General features: G+C 56.0%; 8 protein-coding genes across 8 annotated transcripts; 4 read left to right on the top strand and 4 right to left on the bottom strand.

The window, feature by feature from the left end:
• Positions 1-181: 181 nt before the first annotated feature.
• On the bottom strand, positions 182-2,073 carry F5144DRAFT_169557 (S-adenosyl-L-methionine-dependent methyltransferase). Its single transcript, XM_066782602.1, has 2 exons — positions 1,283-2,073; positions 182-1,213 (listed from the first exon to the last, which is right to left on the bottom strand). The coding sequence occupies exons 1-2, from the start codon at positions 1,654-1,656 to the stop codon at positions 202-204; spliced, it is 1,386 nt and encodes a 461-aa protein (XP_066644471.1). The 5' UTR covers positions 1,657-2,073; the 3' UTR covers positions 182-201.
• Positions 2,074-4,318: 2,245 nt separating this feature from the next.
• F5144DRAFT_487257 (uncharacterized protein) lies at positions 4,319-5,788 on the bottom strand (the record flags this gene model as incomplete). Its single annotated transcript, XM_066785598.1, has 3 exons — positions 4,319-4,968; positions 5,049-5,584; positions 5,643-5,788. The coding sequence occupies 3 exons, from the start codon at positions 5,786-5,788 to the stop codon at positions 4,319-4,321; spliced, it is 1,332 nt and encodes a 443-aa protein (XP_066644472.1).
• Positions 5,789-6,735: 947 nt separating this feature from the next.
• F5144DRAFT_169572 (uncharacterized protein) lies at positions 6,736-8,246 on the bottom strand. Its single transcript, XM_066782603.1, has one exon. The coding sequence runs from the start codon at positions 7,890-7,892 to the stop codon at positions 6,939-6,941; it is 954 nt and encodes a 317-aa protein (XP_066644473.1). The 5' UTR covers positions 7,893-8,246; the 3' UTR covers positions 6,736-6,938.
• Positions 8,247-8,408: 162 nt separating this feature from the next.
• Positions 8,409-8,987, top strand: F5144DRAFT_566618 (uncharacterized protein). The gene has a single exon (XM_066788563.1). It carries the CDS (start codon positions 8,664-8,666, stop codon positions 8,937-8,939), a length of 276 nt encoding a protein of 91 aa, XP_066644474.1. The 5' UTR covers positions 8,409-8,663; the 3' UTR covers positions 8,940-8,987.
• A 978-nt stretch (positions 8,988-9,965) lies between these two features.
• F5144DRAFT_546326 (uncharacterized protein) lies at positions 9,966-11,147 on the top strand (the record flags this gene model as incomplete). Its single annotated transcript, XM_066787406.1, has 3 exons — positions 9,966-10,201; positions 10,261-10,777; positions 10,995-11,147. The coding sequence occupies 3 exons, from the start codon at positions 9,966-9,968 to the stop codon at positions 11,145-11,147; spliced, it is 906 nt and encodes a 301-aa protein (XP_066644475.1).
• Positions 11,148-11,303: 156 nt separating this feature from the next.
• On the top strand, positions 11,304-13,036 carry F5144DRAFT_610979 (uncharacterized protein). The gene is made up of 3 exons (XM_066791678.1): positions 11,304-11,780; positions 11,834-12,600; positions 12,816-13,036. Exons 1-3 carry the CDS (start codon positions 11,532-11,534, stop codon positions 12,898-12,900), a joined length of 1,101 nt encoding a protein of 366 aa, XP_066644476.1. The 5' UTR covers positions 11,304-11,531; the 3' UTR covers positions 12,901-13,036.
• F5144DRAFT_610980 (anticodon-binding protein) lies at positions 13,037-14,842 on the bottom strand. The gene is made up of 5 exons (XM_066791679.1): positions 13,933-14,842; positions 13,804-13,878; positions 13,575-13,750; positions 13,258-13,519; positions 13,037-13,207 (listed from the first exon to the last, which is right to left on the bottom strand). Exons 1-5 carry the CDS (start codon positions 14,561-14,563, stop codon positions 13,083-13,085), a joined length of 1,269 nt encoding a protein of 422 aa, XP_066644477.1. The 5' UTR covers positions 14,564-14,842; the 3' UTR covers positions 13,037-13,082.
• A 297-nt stretch (positions 14,843-15,139) lies between these two features.
• F5144DRAFT_591421 (uncharacterized protein) lies at positions 15,140-17,275 on the top strand (the record flags this gene model as incomplete). Its single annotated transcript, XM_066790272.1, has 2 exons — positions 15,140-16,819; positions 16,877-17,275. The coding sequence occupies 2 exons, from the start codon at positions 15,140-15,142 to the stop codon at positions 17,273-17,275; spliced, it is 2,079 nt and encodes a 692-aa protein (XP_066644478.1).
• Positions 17,276-19,616: the final 2,341 nt, after the last annotated feature.

The following is a 19,616-nucleotide window of genomic DNA, read 5'->3' on the forward strand; positions in this document are numbered from 1 at the left end:
CATAAAAGACCAATCGGGTATCTCCAGAAAAAGGTAAAAGTAACAAAAAAAAAGAAGAAAAGTAAAAATGAAGTATGTAGAATGGGGATCTGCTTTCTCCCTCATTTGACGTCGAAAATTCGTACTCCCGCAAATCCAAAACCGTCCGCGGGTAGTTGTTAAGTCATGGTCCCCTAGTGTCAGTGCCACCCCCCTTTCTTTTCATGCCGTCCCCTCAGACCGTATTGTCCTCCCCCCAATCGTGCTGTCATCCCCGCTATTATCTTTCATATCCCCATTTTCATTCAGCCTCTGGCCCGCGCACTGGCCCGCATCCAAGGGCTTCCTCGCGGTAACCACGCGGAGCTTGATGACGAACGCGTCCACCCGATCCGGGTCCTCGGCCACCAGCTTGGTCTCGCGGGCCACCTTTTCGCATATCTCGCGCACCTCGCTGGCCTCCCAGCCGAGGTACTTGGTGAGCAGGCGCAGGCTGGTCGCCTCGATGCCCGTGACGAGCGAGAAGAGCCAGAACTTGCCGTAGCTGCTGCTCTCGCGCGACCCGATGCCCAGGTCATACACCGACTCTTGGATGTCGACGAACCCGGCCTCGAGTAGCCGTTCTTTCTTGAGATGCTGGGAATCACGGGGCTTGCCGGCCAGCTCGGCGGCGTCGAGCACTGCCTTGGTGAAGACGTGCGGCGCGGAGCCTTCGGGATAAAAGGTGAGGTAGTTTTCGTCGGCGAAGAAGTCTTCCCAGTCGATTACCTCGATCCAACCCCCTGGTTTTATGCATGCGAATGCTTGGTTGTAGATGAAGTGCCAGTCAGAGAAGGCGCCTTGCAGATTACGGAGATGCACCAGGTCAACCGCATTTGCTGGCCGGATCCATTCCTCCTCGGCATTCTCAATATGGAATTCGATGTTGAACGGGACCTGCTGTGTGGGTTGGATGGGCGCAATGTCGGTGCCAAAGACCTCGCATTGCGGGTACTTCTCGGCCATCCCGATAGCCCACTCGCCTATCCCCGTCCCGACGTCGAGAATGTAGCGCGGGTTCTCCAGTGGCACCGTCGTCAGCTCGAGGTTGAAGAGCTTGAGGAAGACCTGGTGGATGACATATTGGCGCGTTTGTTCCGTCTGGTCGATGGGCAAGAAGTAGTCCCCGCAATATTGCCGCCCATTTTCCACAACGAAGTCAAAGTCCTCGGCATATAACGTTCGCGCCGAATCGCTGGTCTAGAGTTAGTATTTTTTTCTCTCCATGTCTGAGCTGAGCTGCGCGGGAAAACGGGGTACGCACATGGTAGCCGAGTCTTGCCCGTTCTCATACGGGTGCTCGACCTGATAGGCAGGCCCAACGCTGGGATACATGCTCATAGCGTAAACGGACTGGGCGGGTCCTGGTTCTTCGTCCTCGTCCGCTTCCTCGTAACCGTCGTATCCTTCGCCTCCGTCTTCGTCCTCGTCCACCTCTAACCCCGTCGTCCCGGAGCTCTGTTCCAACAACGCCCGAACTTCGGGAGACAGGTAGCTCTCGTCGATTTCGATGGGGCCCTCGTGGAGTGTCTGGGAGCCGGGCGATGTCGAGTCCGTCTGTGGTTGGTGGGCGAATGGATGGTTCCCTGATTGCGCGCCCTGTGGTCCGCTATATTCCCCGCCTTGCGTCGAATTCATAGCGCTCTATTCCGATAATCGCCCTGTAGCTCTGAGTTTGACCGCCCGATGCCGCCGCTTCTCCATGAGTTTGGTCCGTCGGTTATTCCAGCTGGCGACGAAGCGCATCCGAGGGGCCGGAGGCATGCGACAGCTGTGCTGACGGTGGGAGGGGTCTGGCCGCGAACCAGAAAGCGCGCTATGGTGGTATAAAAGGTAGATGGGCCGTGCGAGTGCTCGTGGGATTCGAATTGGGTCGGGGGTCGGGGGGGTTCGGTCAGCTGTTCTTATTGAAGGATCGTAAGGCGGACCGTAGTCGAAGAGGAGATCAGCACGAGGGCTGCTCCTTGAATCGCTACCGTCCCAGGTGCTGGCTGGGTTCTAACGTCTCACTCCGTCACTTCTCCATTGTCCGTCGGATGGAGAAGGAGGAAAGGAGGGGAATGCAGTCAAATTGACGGCGTGCGAGGGCGGAGACTGGCGGGCGACGGGAAGGTCTGGCTCGGCGCGCAATTAATAGGGCGGGCGGCCCTCCAGACTAACGGGATGCAGCGAGCCCGTGCCAGACCGGCGCCGGCGCGGTACCACTGGAGTCCTTGCTCAGTCCGCTATTGAGCCCCACATGCCAGGTACCAGACAGCCTGCGGAGACGCTAGCCGGGTTCTCCTGGCCAGGCCGTGACCTTTCAACAAACCATGAGGCATAGAGGCACCAGAACTAGAAAGAGAAGAATGTGGGATTCGTCGTCGTTGCTCTTGCCTCGTCCCGACTGCCAACACATCAGACGCTCGCCTTGCCGCTGTTACTGGACACCAAATTGATGCGCCGTGCATCTCCATTTCTGATCCCAGGGCTTTTAAAAAATGGCGCCGATAGGTCGGTTTAGGATGCACGGGTCGGTCTTCTCAAGCTCCACGGCCTTGTCGGCGGAGACGGGATGCAGGGATGCGGAGCCGAGCTCCTTCACGCACAGACCAATAGACACCACACAACCACTGTCAGCAAGAGAAGGAAATGCAAGTGAAAGGAGACTCTCTGTGGGCAAATGCCACCCCCGAAAGCCGGCGGTGTTCGGTGACATCGGCAGGGATTTTTGAGCCATATTTTTCTTTGTCCGCCTGAGGCGCCCTGCTAGCCGAGTCAACGCAAGAAATAATGGAGGTACATACACACAGCTGTAGATGGACAGTGGGTCGCGAAAGAACCTGGAAGCGTCGGTCGCACAAAGTGGTGGGTTGTCGGGAAAGCGGGGCAGTATTTTCAACGGCGCCCGCGCAACCGCGCTATCTTGTGCAGGGCCCAGGGATCAGAGAGCAACTCATTCTATCGCGAGCCGACCTAACCCAAGCCAAGGTGAAAATCCAACTCCGCTTATCCCGCGAGCATCACAACCCCCCCGCTCCCAAAAAGAATAAGAAAAAGGACATTTTCCCCCCTCACGGTATCGACCCAGCAGATCCGACCCGACAGCGCGGACACGCATGCCGTGCCATCGCTGCGCCGTCCGAACCGGTCCAAGATCAGCGAAACAGAGCGGGCCCCGCCCTGCGCCGTTTGGCATTCGCTGGAGCGTGCGTGCGTGCTTTAGCGGCTTGTCCCGAACCATTCAGCGCAGTGGATACGGTGCCGTGGGTGCGGTACGCGATGGTTCGGTGGGTTGCCGAGAACACCGGGGACGGGGCACCGGAGCTGCATGGGGTTTGTTCCGGTATCCAAACAAACGCTGCCACGACAAACGCACTCATCAGTAAATTTGACCCCTTCCCACGGCGCTGGGAATTGGGGCCCAGATCGAAGACTGGCTTCTCTCCCAATCGCCGGGGTTTTTTGTCCCTGCGGTGGGGTGGAGCCGCAGCAAGATTCCGGTATCCAAGCGGATGAGAGCTCTTGTTCTCATCCGGCTCGGCTCTCGACCGTTACCGACGGCTTGTTGCGCGCGCCTCGGGGAGAAACTGCCCAAAAGGCGGATAAAGTGCGCAGGGAGGGTGGCGTCCAACCGATCTCTTACCAAGCTGATTGCCCAGTCACCCAATTCCAGACGCTGCTCCTTCGCTTGACGCAGGCGAGCATGGCTAAAATTGCCAGTCCTGCCAAGAGGCTCGGCCGTTGCCGCACATCGAGGCCCGGCAGACCGGTCCCGTTCCCCCAACCCCATGCCTCCCTGACCCCCATACACTACGAATAGCGACTCCACGTTCACAGCGTCGTCGACCAACACCGCATCGGGTCGGGTCCCGGTCATAGGGCCACTGTCCGCACGAATACAGCCTTGTGAAATAAGCACGTCTCGGCCCATCGCATAGTGTCATATGACGAGGTGCCCTGACCGTTCCGGTGGGACCACCAGGTTAACAAGGCCGCTCGGTGCCGGTGTGCACAGCAGGACAGTTAGTTAGACGGATCCGACACACGAGGTACAAACCGAGCCACGTTGTGCTGGCAGCCTGTTCCACACCACTCAGCCACGGTCCGGTCCCTCGGGTCGCGGTAAATCGCTCGGGACCTTCCATGGAACACTTTCCGCCGAATGAAGGGGGTCTTGGATGTTTGCTATCAGCTATCCAATCCCGCCAGTGACCAAACCCAACGCCATCCCAAGCCATATTTACGTAGCGTGCGCGTCGCACAATCCGACACATAAACAACCCTCACCTCCTACGAAGTATGTACTGTGTAAATGCACTCACCCGTGGTGGTGTCCCCCAAGCCCATTCGCCACCATACCATTCCCTCCCACCGCACCATTCCCTCCCACCATACCATTCCCTCCCACCGCCCCATTCCCACCCCCCTGACTCACCGCCGCCGCCGCCACCTGCGGGTTATCCGACACGGGCTCCGAATCCGACAGCACCTCCATACCCGCCACGACAGGAAACGGGCTCAACACCTTGGTAATATCCCCCCACCAGCGCTCCCCAAACAAGCGATACCACTCAACCGTCACACGCAGGCCCTCCTCCAAGCCCGTCTTCTGCTCCCACCCCAACCCGCGCAGCTTCGTCGCATCGACCGCATAGCGGTGGTCGTTGAAGGGCCGGTCGTGCGTGTACTTGACCCAGCGGCGGAAGGTGCCGTCGTCGTGCGCGTCGTCGTCGTCGCCATGCTGCGCGAGGCCCATGACGGCGAGCAGCCGCCGGCACAGCGCCACGTTGCTGATCTCGTCGTGCGACCCCACGTTGTAGATCTGCCCGGGCTGGCCCCGGTGCAGGATCGTGTCGAAGGCGTCGGCGGCGTCGCCCGCGTACAGGTACCGTCGTGTGGGTGAGCCGTCGCCGTGCAGAACGACTGGTTTGTGGCGTGCGAGGAGGCACGTGAATTTGGGGATGATTTCTGAGGAGGGAGGGGGGGGCAGGGGTCAGTATGGATGATGAAGGAGTGGAGGGGGGGGGGGGGGTGGGGTGCGTGCGTACTCTCCGGGTACTGGTGCGGGCCGTAGACATTGTTGCTGCGCACGATGATGGCGGGGAGCTTGAAGCTCTTTTGGTAGGAGTGCACGAGCATCTCGGCGGCGGCCTTGCTGGCGGCGTAGGGGTTGGTGGGGGCCAGGATGCTGCTCTCGAGCAGGTCGTCGTCGCCGTCCTTGACCTCGCCGTACACCTCGTCGGTCGACACGTGGATGAAGCGCCGGATGCCGACCTTCTTGGCGCTCTCGAGCAGCACGTGCGTCCCGTACACGTTGGTGTGCGTGAAACCGTACGAGTTGCCGAAGCTCAGGTCGACGTGCGACTGGGCCGCGAAGTGGAAGATGGTGTCGATGTTGTACCGCTCCAGGCAGTCGACCACTTCTGACGGGTTCGTCACGTCGCCCTGGTAAAAAGTAAAGTTGCGCCTGTCGTTGAGGATGCGCGTGTTGTTGAGCGAGGCGCAGTAGTCCAGCTTGTCGAACGAGATGATGTTGTAGGCGTGCGGGTAGGTGAGGGTGAGGTGCCGGACGAGCCAGCATGCTCTAGCACGCACGCGGTCAGCCACTCCGCACACGGCCGAATCATGTCCAGGGGGCGTACATGAAGCCGGCCCCTCCCGTAATCATGATGTTCTTGACATCGGGACGGGGCTCGAAGTTGGTGGTGCCGATGAGCACGGGTGCCTCCTTCCAGATGCCGTAGTCCTCAAAGAAAGTATTCGGCCGGCGGAAGCCTTGAACAAACATGGAACTTGAGTCAGCATCATTGCGACTAAAATCCCTTTCCTCCATCTCTGCTTTTATTTCTAGATTCGTTTCGCGAAGAGACACACTCACCATTGGCAACCCCAATTGGCGACGTCGCCCCACCCGAAACAGTCATGCTTCTCAAAAGAGTGTGACGCCGCAGAGTCGCATGTGATTTTTCTACCGTGTACGCCCGCTACAAGGGTTGGAGCGACCTGAGCTGGCTGAAAGAGGAAGGCCTAAGGAGGGAGGGGACCCAGGGAATCGGAATGTTGACTATTTCACGCGGTGTCAAGTTCGACGAACCTTCTCAATTGTTGGTTCTGTCCGAATCGCCAGTTCCGAACGGCACTGTACGCCAAGTCCAAGGTTGACCTTGTCCCAGCCTGGCAATCACACGGAGGGTGGCCAAAAACGGCAATGAGCGGAATTGGTCGCTGTTTCAGGGCGACATAATGCGAAAACGCTCTGCAGCCCGCCCAGCCCGTGAAGAGTCGACGGCAAGACGGTTCTTGGACCCATTGGATTTGGATTTTGCCCCTCGTCCAACGCAGATCGAGAGAAGGCGCCCGTCTGCTTTTGCCATGTGCTCGTTCCTGGTTTTAGGTATGTACCCAGGTTAGTTACCCCTGGCAATGGGATGGAAGTCCTTGAGGCGACCAAGTGAAATTTATTACCTTGTGACATCTTCGTTACGATCAAATACCCCCCACCTTGCCAGGTTTTCATCACTGCAAGGGCCATGTCCACCAATCGCTATTGTGCCTCGAGAGCGCCATCATTCGAGTTCAAAAAGATGCTGTCCGCAAGTGTCTCCGACATATATTCACACACAACATGGTACTTGTTTACATGTTTGTTTTCTTGTTCTCTCAATACCCCGGCATTTTTTTCTGAAGTTATCGTTCGCTGACGACCCGCCCCCCACTGGGTACCTCTAGGTCTCAGTTGTCGGCCCACTCCTGTAAAACACCTTGAAGTTCGACATAGCCCCACGATTCGATATATATCTACCCCACGTCTTCAAATTCGCTGCTCGCCAATCCTCCTTCCCAACCAGGCTCCTCCAGAGCCTGCCTCGGCGTCGGCCTAGTTTCATATTACGACTCCCTCCCCTCTTCGCCCTCACCGGCACCGCCGCCTCCTCCCTCTAGGACTTCCTGGTTCTCCGCCAGAATCCTGGCATTGTTGGGAACGTGGGGTCAACCCCAGGGCGACCCACAACCATGTACCTCGTTTGAGGTGGCCGCAAATATATTTCATCCCAGAAGAGGACGTCGTTGTCCAGCTCATCTTGCATGTCAACGTAATTGCTCGCTTCAATGTACATCCAACCCACCTCCTCCTCCCCGCTGTCTGTGACACCGCCTTCCCAGGCACGTTTTTCTCCCCTTTTGCCCAGTCTCAGCAGCTGGTCGGGGTTGTACTCGTAAGGTTCCCAGTTCTTGTCGACCAACTTCACCACGGCCCTATCCCTCATCCACTCAACAGACTCGAGGCACAGAGCATCGGCCACCAAACAAAAGTGGTACCGCGCAGGCTCATGGCCTTCCACGTGTACCCGTTTGTTGGCATCGTACCCGAAGTCAAATCTGGCGAGAACATCCTCGGGCACAGGTGGGTGCCGCCAATTGCGCTTCAGCTCCTCCAATGACCACCGGCGGAAATGGTCGCGTACCTGGTCGATAGTCGCGCCGTCGAATTGTGAGCGGTCGTCCATAATCACCAGCTGGTGCCGCTCAAGCATGTCCTCCCAGCCCTGTAACCATATCTCCACATTGCACTTGATTCCGGTGACTATCCGCTGCCAGGCAGCCTCGTCATCGTACGCGGTGCGGTACAACACCAACCCCCAGGGGGAGTCAATCTTGAAGTCATAGCCGCCGAGGACCCGCTGGATCCCCCGGTACCCTTCGTCATCTTTTTCCCAACCTAGATTGAACTTGTGAGAGGATGGGTCGATGGGTTGGGCTTCCATGGCTGCGACAAAGGCTTTCCGGAGGCGGTCGGGGTCGCGGATTGAGAGCTGGTCGAGAGCTTTGAGGAACGCCTCGTCGTATGCTTTCCGACGAGCCCAGTCACGGGACCTCTTATCGGCATCCATACTTGTAGATTTCGTTGCACTGGTGGCAAGGTTGGGATGCGTCTGTGGAGGTGCGTTAATGCCAATTGTGGAGACGACAGGGAGAGTTGGGGCTGGAAGAGAGTGCCATGATGAAAATCTTAAAAGGCGATCTCGAATGTCTGACGAGGGGGGCTCGAATCTTCGACCAGATGGCGCGGGGCAACATGTTTATTATTGAGGACCGGCTTAAGGCAATAAACGCCGTGTCGTGGATGGAAAAGGAGGATTGATGAATAAATCATTCATCGTTCATTGCACTTGAATTTATTGAGAAATTGTGGGTGAGGCTCGGAGCAACACTGTGGCCGGTGAAAGCTGGTGTTGCTACGCACGGTGACGGTGCCGTCCGGTGCAATCGCACTCGGCGCAAATTACACGTCCATGAGCGAGGCGCCACATCGAGTGCTTGGCTACAAGGAAGGGAGGTTCCAAATGCTCTGGTGGCGACTCTGTGGCGGACGCATGACGAAATAAAGTACCTATCTGCTCCTCGAGACCTCTGAGTCCATGAGATTAGCTAGGAATTGAACAAAGTCTCGCCTGTGATTCTCCTCCAAGTCACCTAGTGTCCCTTTTACTTCTTGTTTAGGTACCTAACAACGAGTACTTGCGGAATCAGTTTCTGCCTACCCTACACCACCCATCAAAGGATTTCCGTCTTGGAACACTGGGCTCGTGGAATCAGCGCTTTAACCGAGCTAGCTGAATGGAATCACTTCACATACGGACCCAAAAGTGTGTCATTCCCTCATGTTATTCCTTATCCCTTCCATGACTTTTGATCGTGGCATACGTCACACATTTGCCAACGACATGCTAGAATTTCTGGACACCTACGGATATGATAGCGCCGACATTGACTGGGAATACCCCGACGCTCCGGATCGAGGCGGCAACCCAGACGACACCAAGAACTTCGGCTCAGGCTCGAGGCGCTGCACAAGACCTTTCACAATCCTAGGCGTGAGCTGGGCACCACGTTTACCGCTCTCTCGTCACTTTGGCACCCCCGCTGGTTTGACCTAAGCGACATGACCAAATGCGTGGACTAGACCAACACCGTGAGCCAAGGTAACCACCCATCCCCTGCTTGATTGAAGCGAAGCTTCAATCCAGAGCCCTGGAATGTGCATATTGTGTACTTGGAAGAAGCGAGAAAGGAACTATATAACCCTCGCACCTACAACCCTCGTACCTACAACCCTTATATCCACAGCCCAGTACTTACAATATCGGTAAGGTAGCTGGGCAACCAGGGTAGTAAAGCCATCGTAGCCGCCGACCGAGCCCGAGCCAGTAGGCGAACGGCCCTGGGCGATGGCTGGTTGTCTTATCCGGTGGTCGGCGAGGGCGGTCGTCGGCCCGGTTGGGTGGATACGGTGGCTAGATGGATGGTAGCTTCGCTTCACACTTACTAGGGCTTACAAGGCTTGCGAGGCTTTAGCCGTGCCACAATCACTTGTGTTTTATTTGTATTCCCATAGGACTAGTGTTGTCAACTCACACCCCGTGCTCCGGCTTTATTTCGCTACAGATCTTGCCCAATATGAGATCCAGGGCATCATCGCTAAAGAGCAGCTATAGGCCAGTGATCCGCTGGATCTGCAGCTCGCTCCTTTCCTTAAGCTGATAACCAATCGCTCCTACCTTTGAAAGCGGCTACTCTACGGCTTAGAGAAAGGAATGGTTTGAACAAAATGAGCCGTACAAGTTTGTGAATCGAAGAGAGAGGGTTTGTTGCTGTAGGCTAATATCATCCGGCTCGTAGCAATCCGCTTTACGCCGAAAACAGGCTTCAAACGTAAGACCAAATCGGCATAGGATTTTTTCTTTATCTTTACCTGTCTTTTTTCGCTACCTGCCTCTATCCCTCACCTGTCCCTTTTGTCTTGAACATGTCTTTTGTCTTGAACATGTCTTTACCCTGTTTCGTTTGCCCAAAATTCTCGCCTACATCTTACCTAGCTCCCTGCCTTGTCATTTACTTTTCCGTTCCAACTTCTGACTTCTCTGCTGACGAATCACAATGGTCTAGGTGCTGTGAACTAGACCATGGGCTTGAATCCGACTTGGAGTGCCTTGCAGAGGAACTTGGGGAGGAACACACGGCATGGTTCCCGTTCCCTGCACACGGGGCCAGGAAGGAAATACAAATTGGAATTGAAGACGACCAAACGCACACTCGAATGGCGCTCGCGTCCGTATCCAACAGGCAACGACCAAAACCGGGATTACCTCTTCCGCCCTGGTACCGGGCTCTCTACAATGCTTCTCAAGGGCGGCTTCAGGTCAGTGACCACCCCTCCACAACCTATAGAAAGGGCGGCCACGACTGACTGTATCGTAGCAAAGCAAGCGACATCCACAATGACCCAGGAGTCATTTACACTCAAGCGTCAGACATGGCCAAAGATACCAAGTTCCAAACCGAACACGTCCTTGAGCTCCGGATAATCAAGCTGCTGTTGCAAACCGCATGCACGGGCGAACTGCCCAAGGCGGACGAGAAAGCCGCCACGCAGTTCATCAAGACACCCACCATTACCGAAGAGAACCTGTTCACGGGATGGCATGAACTCTACCCCTCCGACATCAATCTGGACCCGGTTTACGAATTCGTCGAGGGCATGCCGGAAAACTACGAGCCCCCTGAAAACAGCCCTGCCGGCCGGTCGACGACAGCATTAGGCGACTGGGGCAACCTGCAGAACCTAGCTGTGGCTACGGGTGACATCAACGCGATGAAGGGCAAACTATTCGGTTTAGAGAACCCCATCGGGAAGCAAAAGCTCCGAAACCTGCTCGATGCGGCGTTGGAGAATGACAAAGCCGCCGCCAAGGAGATCGGACGGACTTTCAAGGACGTAGGTTCCCTTCCTTTCCCGCAGTTTTATTTTCTTTCTCTCTCTCGACTTTTACTTTTTCTCCTCCCTTGACTTTTTGCTCGGTTTCCTCTTCCTCTTTCTCTGTCCTTGACTCACTTTTACTTTTTTCTCCTCCCTTGACTTTTTGCCCCGTTCCTACCCCCTCCTCTTTCCTTGACCTTCTGCTCGGCTTCCTCTTCCTCTTTCGTCCAACTAGGTGTTAAGGACGTCTGACATGCTTGAGAAGGGTGTATCGCCCAAGATGGCCGCCTTGGGCACTCCCCTTGGCAAGCTCGTACAAACGACCAGGCACTACTCTCGGATAAGGAACCATCTCCGCTGGAACGGGGGGGGGGGGGGATATATGTAATGGTGTTCGGCGAAGCAGGCAACAGAGATAGACGGGAATGCGCAGGAATCACTAACTTCCAATTATCTCGAAGAAACACATGAAGGATGAATGAGGTTTTGCAGTTCTGTTCTGACGGCCAATCATCTTATACCAAAAGGACCGGACCCACCACTTCTGCGAGCTTTGACAGGTAACCTCCTTGGGCGAGCTCGGCACGCCCCATTTGGGACTGAACGGCGGCTTGGCTGATGTGGCCTGAAATCTCACCCGCGATTTATGTAAAAGCGCTACTACCACTACTTCTGTCGAGGGCGGGGTTGGATGTAAAGCCTACCTCCCCCCCCATGGCAGGTTACTATCTAAGTGCGTTTTATTTGAGCACTAGTTGACGCGAGTCTCAACATGTCGGACCGAAAAGAGGTCCCCTCGGCCCTGTCTCTCTCATCTCTCAACCCTCGAATAACCCGGTTCAACCATCCCGGCAACGATGAAGAGAAGCAAAGGCTGTCAGATGATTTAGAGTCCGCCGGGGGTCATGAGAAGAATGAACTGCTTCCAAAGGAAACTCGTGGGGAGGAGTCTACGCCAGAGAGCTCGTTCGCTTCGGGTCTGGTCTGGATGGTGATCAACACCCTCGCAACGATAGGCATTGTAAACGACTCTGCACTCTACCTGATTATCAACCACCACTAATCCCTCACTAGGTCTTCACCAACAAAGCCATCTTCTCCGATCCCTCCCTCAAGCTCGCTCAACTAACCTTTGCCTGCTTCCACTTCTTCATCACCTTCCTCACCCTCTTCGTCCTCTCCCGCCCGGCCCTGGCCTTCTTCGTCCCGCGCCGTGTGCCCCTCCTCGACATCCTCCCCCTCTCCCTCGCCATGTCCCTCAACGTCATCCTGCCGAACCTCTCCCTCGCCTTCTCCACCGTCACCTTCTACCAGATCGCCCGCATCCTCCTCACCCCCACCGTCGCCCTGCTCAACTACCTCCTCTATCGCGCCACCCTCCCGCCACGCGCCATACTCGCCCTCATCCCAGCCTGCCTCGGCGTCGGCCTAGTCTCCTATTACGACTCCCTCCCCCCCACCACCAGCCCGCTCACCACAATCATCACCCCAACCACCACAACCCCCCTCGGCATCCTCTTCGCCCTCACCGGCACCGCCGCCTCCTCCCTCTACACCGTGTGGATCGGCGCGTACCACCGGCGGCTGCAGCTCTCCAGCATGCAGCTGCTGTTCAACCAGGCGCCCGTGTCGGCCGCCCTGCTGCTGTACGCCATCCCTTTCGCCGACACGTGGCCCGCGGCGTGGGGCGCGCTGGCGCCGCGCCGCTGGGCGCTGATCGCGCTGAGCGGGGGGTTTGCGGGGCTCATCAACATCTCGCAGTTTTTTATCGTCGCGCGCGCGGGACCCGTGTCGAGTACCGTCGTGGGGCATGTCAAGACGTGCGCGATTGTGGCGTTGGGGTGGGTGGTTGGTGGGAAGGGGGTTGGGGGGTGGGGGAGTTTGGGGGGGGTCGTGGTTGCGGTGGGGGGGATTGTTGCGTAGGTCTTGTTTGGTTTTGTTTTCACCTGTTGAGTTGTTTGTCTGCTCTTTTCTTCCCTCCTTCCCTCCTTCACACCTCTTTCTCTTTGTGTGGCTGGCGGTTGCACGTAGGAATTGGCTGCTGACTTGTAGACAGATACTCGGTGATCATGTTGGATGAGAGGGCGAAGCAGACGAAGGGGCAAACGCCAGGGCAGAAGGCAGTACAAAAGGGGAAATGAGGAAATGATAGCAGAGGGTCACGCTGGATTTTGTGCTGGGGGTTGGATGTTCATAGTCTTCAAGCAGGTGCCAGAGTAACTTGGCTATGTGGTGTTTGCTTGCTGAGGTTTGGTTGTATATAGTTCAGATCGAACACGTACATACAGATTACATCCCCGGGTATCACACTTTTCATCTCCCCCTACAGGTTGAAGCGCGTCCGCTTCTTCTCCATCTTCGCCTTCCACTCCCACTTTAGGGCGTCGTCGCCTTCACTGCCTGCCCTTCCGATCCCCTTGTCGACTCTGCGGAGTTTCAGGGTCATGCCTAAAAATGTCAGCGTCTGTCTCCCCCAAAACTACGTGGGCGTGACTTACGGGGTCCAATCTCCTGCAACCCGGCGCGGATCCCCTTGACACCGTCCATCTCTTTGCCGTCCGCCCCCTGCACATTCTTCTCCGTTGCCCGTGCTTCACGGAAAATATACCGATGCCGGCGGAAAAAGATGTAATCGCGCTGGTTGTGTAATGTCAAGACTTGCCGGCCTGCCAACTCGGGTTTCGGGGGGAATAGTGTGTTCATGGACTTGGCCGCCAGCAGACCTAGCGGAGTCTTGAAGCCGTTGAGAAGGAGTTCGGGCTTAATGTTCGTTAGCAGCTGAGAAGAAAGAGGGAGATGGGAGGGAAGCCCTTACATAGTGGTTGGTGGGGTTGCCGTGTCCGAGAATCGCTTTCCCTGGCTGGTAGTTCCGGATGGTGTAAGTAAGGGTGGGCCCGGGCGGCGCATCCTCGCCATTGAGATGGCACACGCTGAGCTGGCTTGGCCGTTTGAGATCTTCATGCACCACCAATAACGCCGTGTATCCGCGGTCTTGTAGCGTGTTAGTGATCGTCTGGGGCCGGGAGGGATGAGGCTGGACTGACTCTTGGCAAACTTTGCAATCTCCCTCACGCTGTATTTGTGACCATAGCGATGAGCACTCCGGGGGATGTAGGTGGCTAGACGCAATGTTAGCACGGAATCGTGGCTCAGCGGTTTTAGGAGATGCCCACCATTAGGGAGGACAGAGGCAATATCCTGCGCCTCCTTATGGATTGTCCCATTGAGTCCAGTAGTGACGAGAATCTTAGGCATCGCGGGAGGTTCGTCGCTAAATAGGTACTTGAATTGGGCGGCCAGGGCATCTGGAGTGAGGTCGAGATTCGTGGACACGGTTGATGGAGCGACGCTAGGTTGTCTCTGTGCCCGCTGGCGTTGCTTCTCCATGCGCTCTTCGTCGTCGTCCTCCCCATCCCTCTCCTCGTCGGACCCAAGCATACTGTCGACATCGTCGTCGTTTTCCACAGCACCCTCTACCGCCCCGTCTGCTTCTGCTGCCGCTGCCGCCTCGGCCTCTTCCAAGCGCCGCCGCTTCAATTGGGCAACATCCACAACAGCGCCGAGAGTGTCGTCGTCGACATCATCCCATATCCTCTTCTTGTCGATGCTCGTGGGTTGGTTCTGCTCGAGCCGCTGCTTCCTCAATTCGGGGTCCTTGGCCTCTTCTCTGCGCCTTCGGTGTCGCTCCTCGTGGCGAGCTTTGCTCGTGTTCTTTTTTTGCTGAACGTAGAGCTGTTTACGTTTCAGCTTATTCGATGTTTTGAGAGATAAGGAGCTCCCAGACGATCCTCTTCCGGAACCCATCGTTGCGAACTTGTCTCTTGTTGCTGTTCTTGCTGCTGTTTGTTATCGCAGAAGAATTGCTGCTATCGGAGCCGCCCCAAATTTTTTGGCTCCAATCCCCAATCCATGCAGTGCAAGGGGTACCCTGAAAACTTACAAGGATTCTGATTGCCCCTCATTAAGGCCTGAGCGCGTTCCCGGGCCTGGTTCCTGTCGCGGGGCAGTTTTAGCGGCTAATTGAATTTCCGGCAGTAGTGTGTGTGCGCATGTGCTTGGAGTGTGGAGGCGAGATGCAGAGTCCCCTCAATCGGCGCAGCAAGCAGCTTCCCGGGTATGAAATCGGTGAAAAAGAGGATCTAAAAGGGCCGTGACTCACCTGGTTGGGCCAAAGCAACCACTGTAACAAAGTTCATGAAGCCTTTTCTGCGACCCCCTCTCTTTTCACCACTCGTTGGTATTGCCCTCAACTTTCACAAAGTCACGGCCCCAAGGGTCTTTAGGTTTCCAGTTCGTGGCTTCACAGCTCTCGCTCCTTCTACCCCGCGATCGTACGCTTTCAAAAAGTACTCGCCCACCAAAAAAAAGAAAACGCCCAATATGACCACGACAGCCACCACCCTCAAGGGCCAGCCCCTCGACAAGGCGGCCCTCGAATCCCTCCTGCGCCGTCGCTTGTTCTACACTCCCTCGTTCGAGATTTACGGTGGTGTCTCGGGCCTTTACGACTACGGGCCGCCTGGCTGCGCCCTGCAGGCAAACATCATCGACTTATGGCGCAAACACTTCATCCTCGAGGAGGACATGCTCGAGGTCGACTGTACCGTCCTCACACCCCACGAGGTCCTCAAGACTAGCGGCCACGTTGAGAAGTTTGCGGACTGGATGTGCAAGGACCCCAAGAACGGCGAGATCCTCCGTGCCGACCACTTTGTGGAGGATGTCCTGGAGTCGCGGCTAAAGGGTGATAAGGAGGCCCGCGGCCAAAAGGTGGAAGAAAAGGTGGAAGAGAAGGCGGATGGCCCCAAGAAGTCCGAGGCGGCCCTGGCACAGGTTGGCGATGGCCAGAAGACAGAGGAGAAGGCGGAGGACCCTAAGAGGAAGAAGAAGAAGGCCAAGGGCCAGGAGGCCATCAAGCTGGATGACGCTGTGGTTCAGGAGTACGAGGAGGTGCTAGCAAAGATCGACAACTACAATGGCGACCAGCTGGGTGAGCTCATCAAGAAGTACGACCTCAGGAACCCCGCGACCGGTGAGCAGCCCAGCCCTCCTGTGGCGTTCAACCTCATGTTCCAGACGGCCATTGGCCCCAGCAGCAACACACCTGGCTACCTCCGGCCGGAAACCGCCCAGGGCCAATTCTTGAACTTCGCCAAGCTCCTTGAGTTCAACACTGGCCAGATGCCCTTTGCCTCTGCTTCCATTGGCAAGTCTTACCGCAACGAGATTTCCCCGAGGGCTGGTCTTCTACGTGTTCGGGAGTTCCTAATGGCGGAGATCGAGCACTTTGTCGACCCCGAGGGCCACAAGAAGCACCACCGGTTCCACGAAGTCGAGGATATCGAGCTTGAGTTTTTGGACCGCCACGTCCAGTTGTCCGGCAAGACTACTACTACGAAGCAGACTGTTGGGAAAGCCGTCAAGGACGGTCTGGTCGACAACGAGACTCTTGGCTACTTCCTAGCGCGCATCCACCTCTTCCTCAAGAAGATCGGCATTGACCAGTCCAAGATCCGCTTCAGGCAACATATGGCCAACGAGATGGCCCATTACGCTTGCGACTGCTGGGACGCCGAGCTCCTCACCTCGACTGGCTGGGTGGAGTGTGTTGGTTGTGCCGACCGGAGCGCCTACGACTTGTCTGTCCACGCTAAGAAGACCGGTGCGCCCCTGATTGTGCGGCAGCGCCTGGATGAGCCCAAGATCATCGAGGAGTGGGCAGTTGAGATCGAGAAGAAGAAGTTTGGCCCGTTCTACAAGAAGGATGGCAAGACCATCGAGGCTGCCATCTTGGCTACCACACAAGAGGAGCGCGGCAAGCTCGCTAAGGATCTGGAGGAGAACGGCAAGGCGATCGTCAAAGTCCCGAGCGTCGGTGACGGCAACGTCGAGGTCAGCAAGGACTTGCTGGCCATCAAGTGGCAGAAGCGCGTTGAAAACATTCGCGAGTACACACCTAACGTCATCGAGCCGTCGTTCGGTATTGGCCGGATCCTATACTCGCTGATGGAGCACAACTACTGGACCCGAGCCAGCGAGGGTGGCGATGAGGCCCGTGGTGTAAGTGAATTACTCATTGATTTAACCAGCATAAATAAAGCTGACTTCGTTCGTTAGGTCCTGTCCTTCCCTCCCGCGGTCGCGCCGACGAAGGTCCTTATCGTTCCTCTGTCATCCCACAAGGACTTTGCGCCCACCGTCCGGAAGTTGTCGCAGAAGCTCAGGTCTGCCGGCCTTTCTAGCCGTGTGGATGACTCGTCCGCCAGCATTGGCAAGCGGTACAGCAGAAACGATGAGCTGGGCACGCCGTTCGGTGTTACCGTCGACTTCCAGACGGTCAAGGACGACACCATCACTCTCAGAGAACGTGACAGCACACGGCAGGTGCGCGCTGAGGAGGACAAGATCATCGAGGCCATCCGGGCGTTGGTCGATGGCACCAAGACATGGCAGGACATCGAGTCTGAACTGCCTCTCTTTGAGGGCCAGCAGGAGGTGGAGGTTACTGTCCGTTAAGAACAGCAGCGTTGAGGAGTCAGAAGATGGTTCGGTTTATTTGGTCGGGTTGAGCGCGCATTGCCAACTACATACACCCTTGGCATATACCACAATAGAGCTCTCCAGACGGCAGGGAGAAGGGCCATCTCCATGCCACCATAACCCCTGACTCCTAGCCCAGTTGGAACTTGAGAATACAAGTGCGCAGGAGGCCTCATGAAATCATACTTCTTGTTACGTGCGCATGGCCTCGGGATTCCATGCTTTGCAGCAAATCCCGTGGGCTCACGCACCCAGCCGCCTGAGACATCGGTAGCATCTCGAAGATCTCCCCCGTGTCCATGCAATGTCAAGCTGCAGGATGCGGCACCTCGCCGCGTCGATGCATCGATGCATCGATGCTGCAGGCCAAGCCGCCTATACCCGCACAAGAATCGCGTGAAACAAAACCATTCCAGTTTTTATCCTTGCCTTTCGTCCTTCGTTTCTTTGGAGACGACGTTGGGACTCACCTACATGGCTCCGTCTTCAATGATTCTAAGTTGTACATTCGGCCAAGATATCGATAATTCCAATTAGGATATCCGCCGAAGGAGACATCCACGATAGCCTAAAACATCGCGCCGTTATCTAGTCTCGTCTCGTCTTCCATTCTAGACGGAAACAGAAAAGCGAGCCCGCGGGGGCGGGCCTTCGCTCAGCTTCGCACTTTCGAAGTGGCAACGAAGGATCCTGCGACAGCGGATCCGCACTTCAGAAACACCACCGCCAGGGAAACAGTGGATACAGCATAGGGGGGCAAAAAGGGGCCCGGCAAAAGTGGAGAAAGAAAGCCGCAAACAACAGACAACAACCAGAGCAGCAAGGCAGTCAGTCATCACTCGCTCAGGGCTCGCCGCAGAAAAGCAAGAGGGCTTGGGGAGGAGGAGGTATGGTACGATGGCCGACGATCTTGCTGCGTCGTTGCGGCGGGTAATCCGGCCAACCGCAGGTTGGTTTTCCTGCTGGTGGGGGTTGGGGATGGAGGTGCTGCTCCCGAAATCTGATTCGTGCCGGTGCGGGACTGGCTGGGTTGCGGATTCGGGAGCGGCTAATGCCCACCACCTACTGTGTACTGTGTGCAAGTACGGAGTACTGAGTTTTGTCGGAAAGGGGGGGTGGAGGGGGCGGCAATGTGCGTGCGTGCGTGCAGGTCCTGATTCTGCGGGCGGCGAGTCGTTCAGCTGAGATTGTGAAGTAACTAGTTCAGGGGTGGTCGCTGTACACTACGAACCGTTTCTAGATTTGTTGCTCTTTTCTTCAAAATGGGCGAGTGTCGGGGGGTTTGTTCGTTTGGTTATTGTTGGCCTGATGTTGGCTACGAAAAGAGGCCGTTGATCGACCCGCCTGAAACGGGGTTCTGCTCAGGCAAAATGGAATGTCGTGATGCCGGAGTGCCGCCCTTACTCCGCCGGGCCTGCTGAGAGGTCTTTTCTACAGGTTAGTTGATGGACGAGAGAGGGAAAGCTCTTGAAGATGCAGTTTGTGCGGATTCGGTGGCTTTAATTTATCTCGACGAGGTGTGTATATTCTGACATGCGCTGCTGCCAGCCAGATATACGGCACATCAAGGTTCATTCATTGCGATAGAGGTTAAGGTGGTATTCAAAGTAATTCATACGAATTTGGGATATACCTAAGTGGTATGTAAAGTCATACAAACATTGGATAAAATGGGGTTCGTTAATTGAAGAGAGATGCGAAGGTAAGAAAATCGCGAGAAACAAACTGGCAGTTACCATACCTTACCACATCGGGATTAAACACGGTTAGATTAGAAGTTTCTTTCGTTTGCCCCACATAACTAACCCGACACAGTTATCTGCAAGGAGGCGACCTTGAGGCGACCTTGCTCCTGAACATCCACCTGAAATACCATGCATGTAACTCGTCTGAAGTTGTATATAACAATTACCGTTGGCAAGTCCGGACGAGCCCTATGTGTGTATTTGATAGGAGGAACCTGCCTGCATTGGCATCAACTTCCCACTCAGTAACTATTATGGAAGTTAGGCACCGAGGCATCTATTAAAAAGCGACCGTCATACGAAGACTGCTGTAGAGCCCTGTTGCTTCATCAGATCGTTCAGTTTGAGTTTGAAACAGGCCGCTATGCCGCAGTCAACATACCGCGCTTAAAGGACCAATGCCTTTGAGCCTTGCCTCGGTGCCGACGATCGCATAGTCGGGTACCATCTTGATTATAGAATTAGCAGAATAATTACCGTACCTTCCTAACGACCATGACCCCGGGTCTGCAACAGCTGAGCCTGAGTGGGTCCTGCAAACTTACCCCTCCTCCCCCAGCGCAGCCGAGCCA

Source organism: Chaetomium tenue, assembly GCF_020726465.1.
Source record: "Chaetomium tenue strain MPI-SDFR-AT-0079 chromosome Unknown F5144scaffold_3, whole genome shotgun sequence".
NCBI classification, from domain to species: domain Eukaryota; kingdom Fungi; phylum Ascomycota; class Sordariomycetes; order Sordariales; family Chaetomiaceae; genus Chaetomium; species Chaetomium tenue.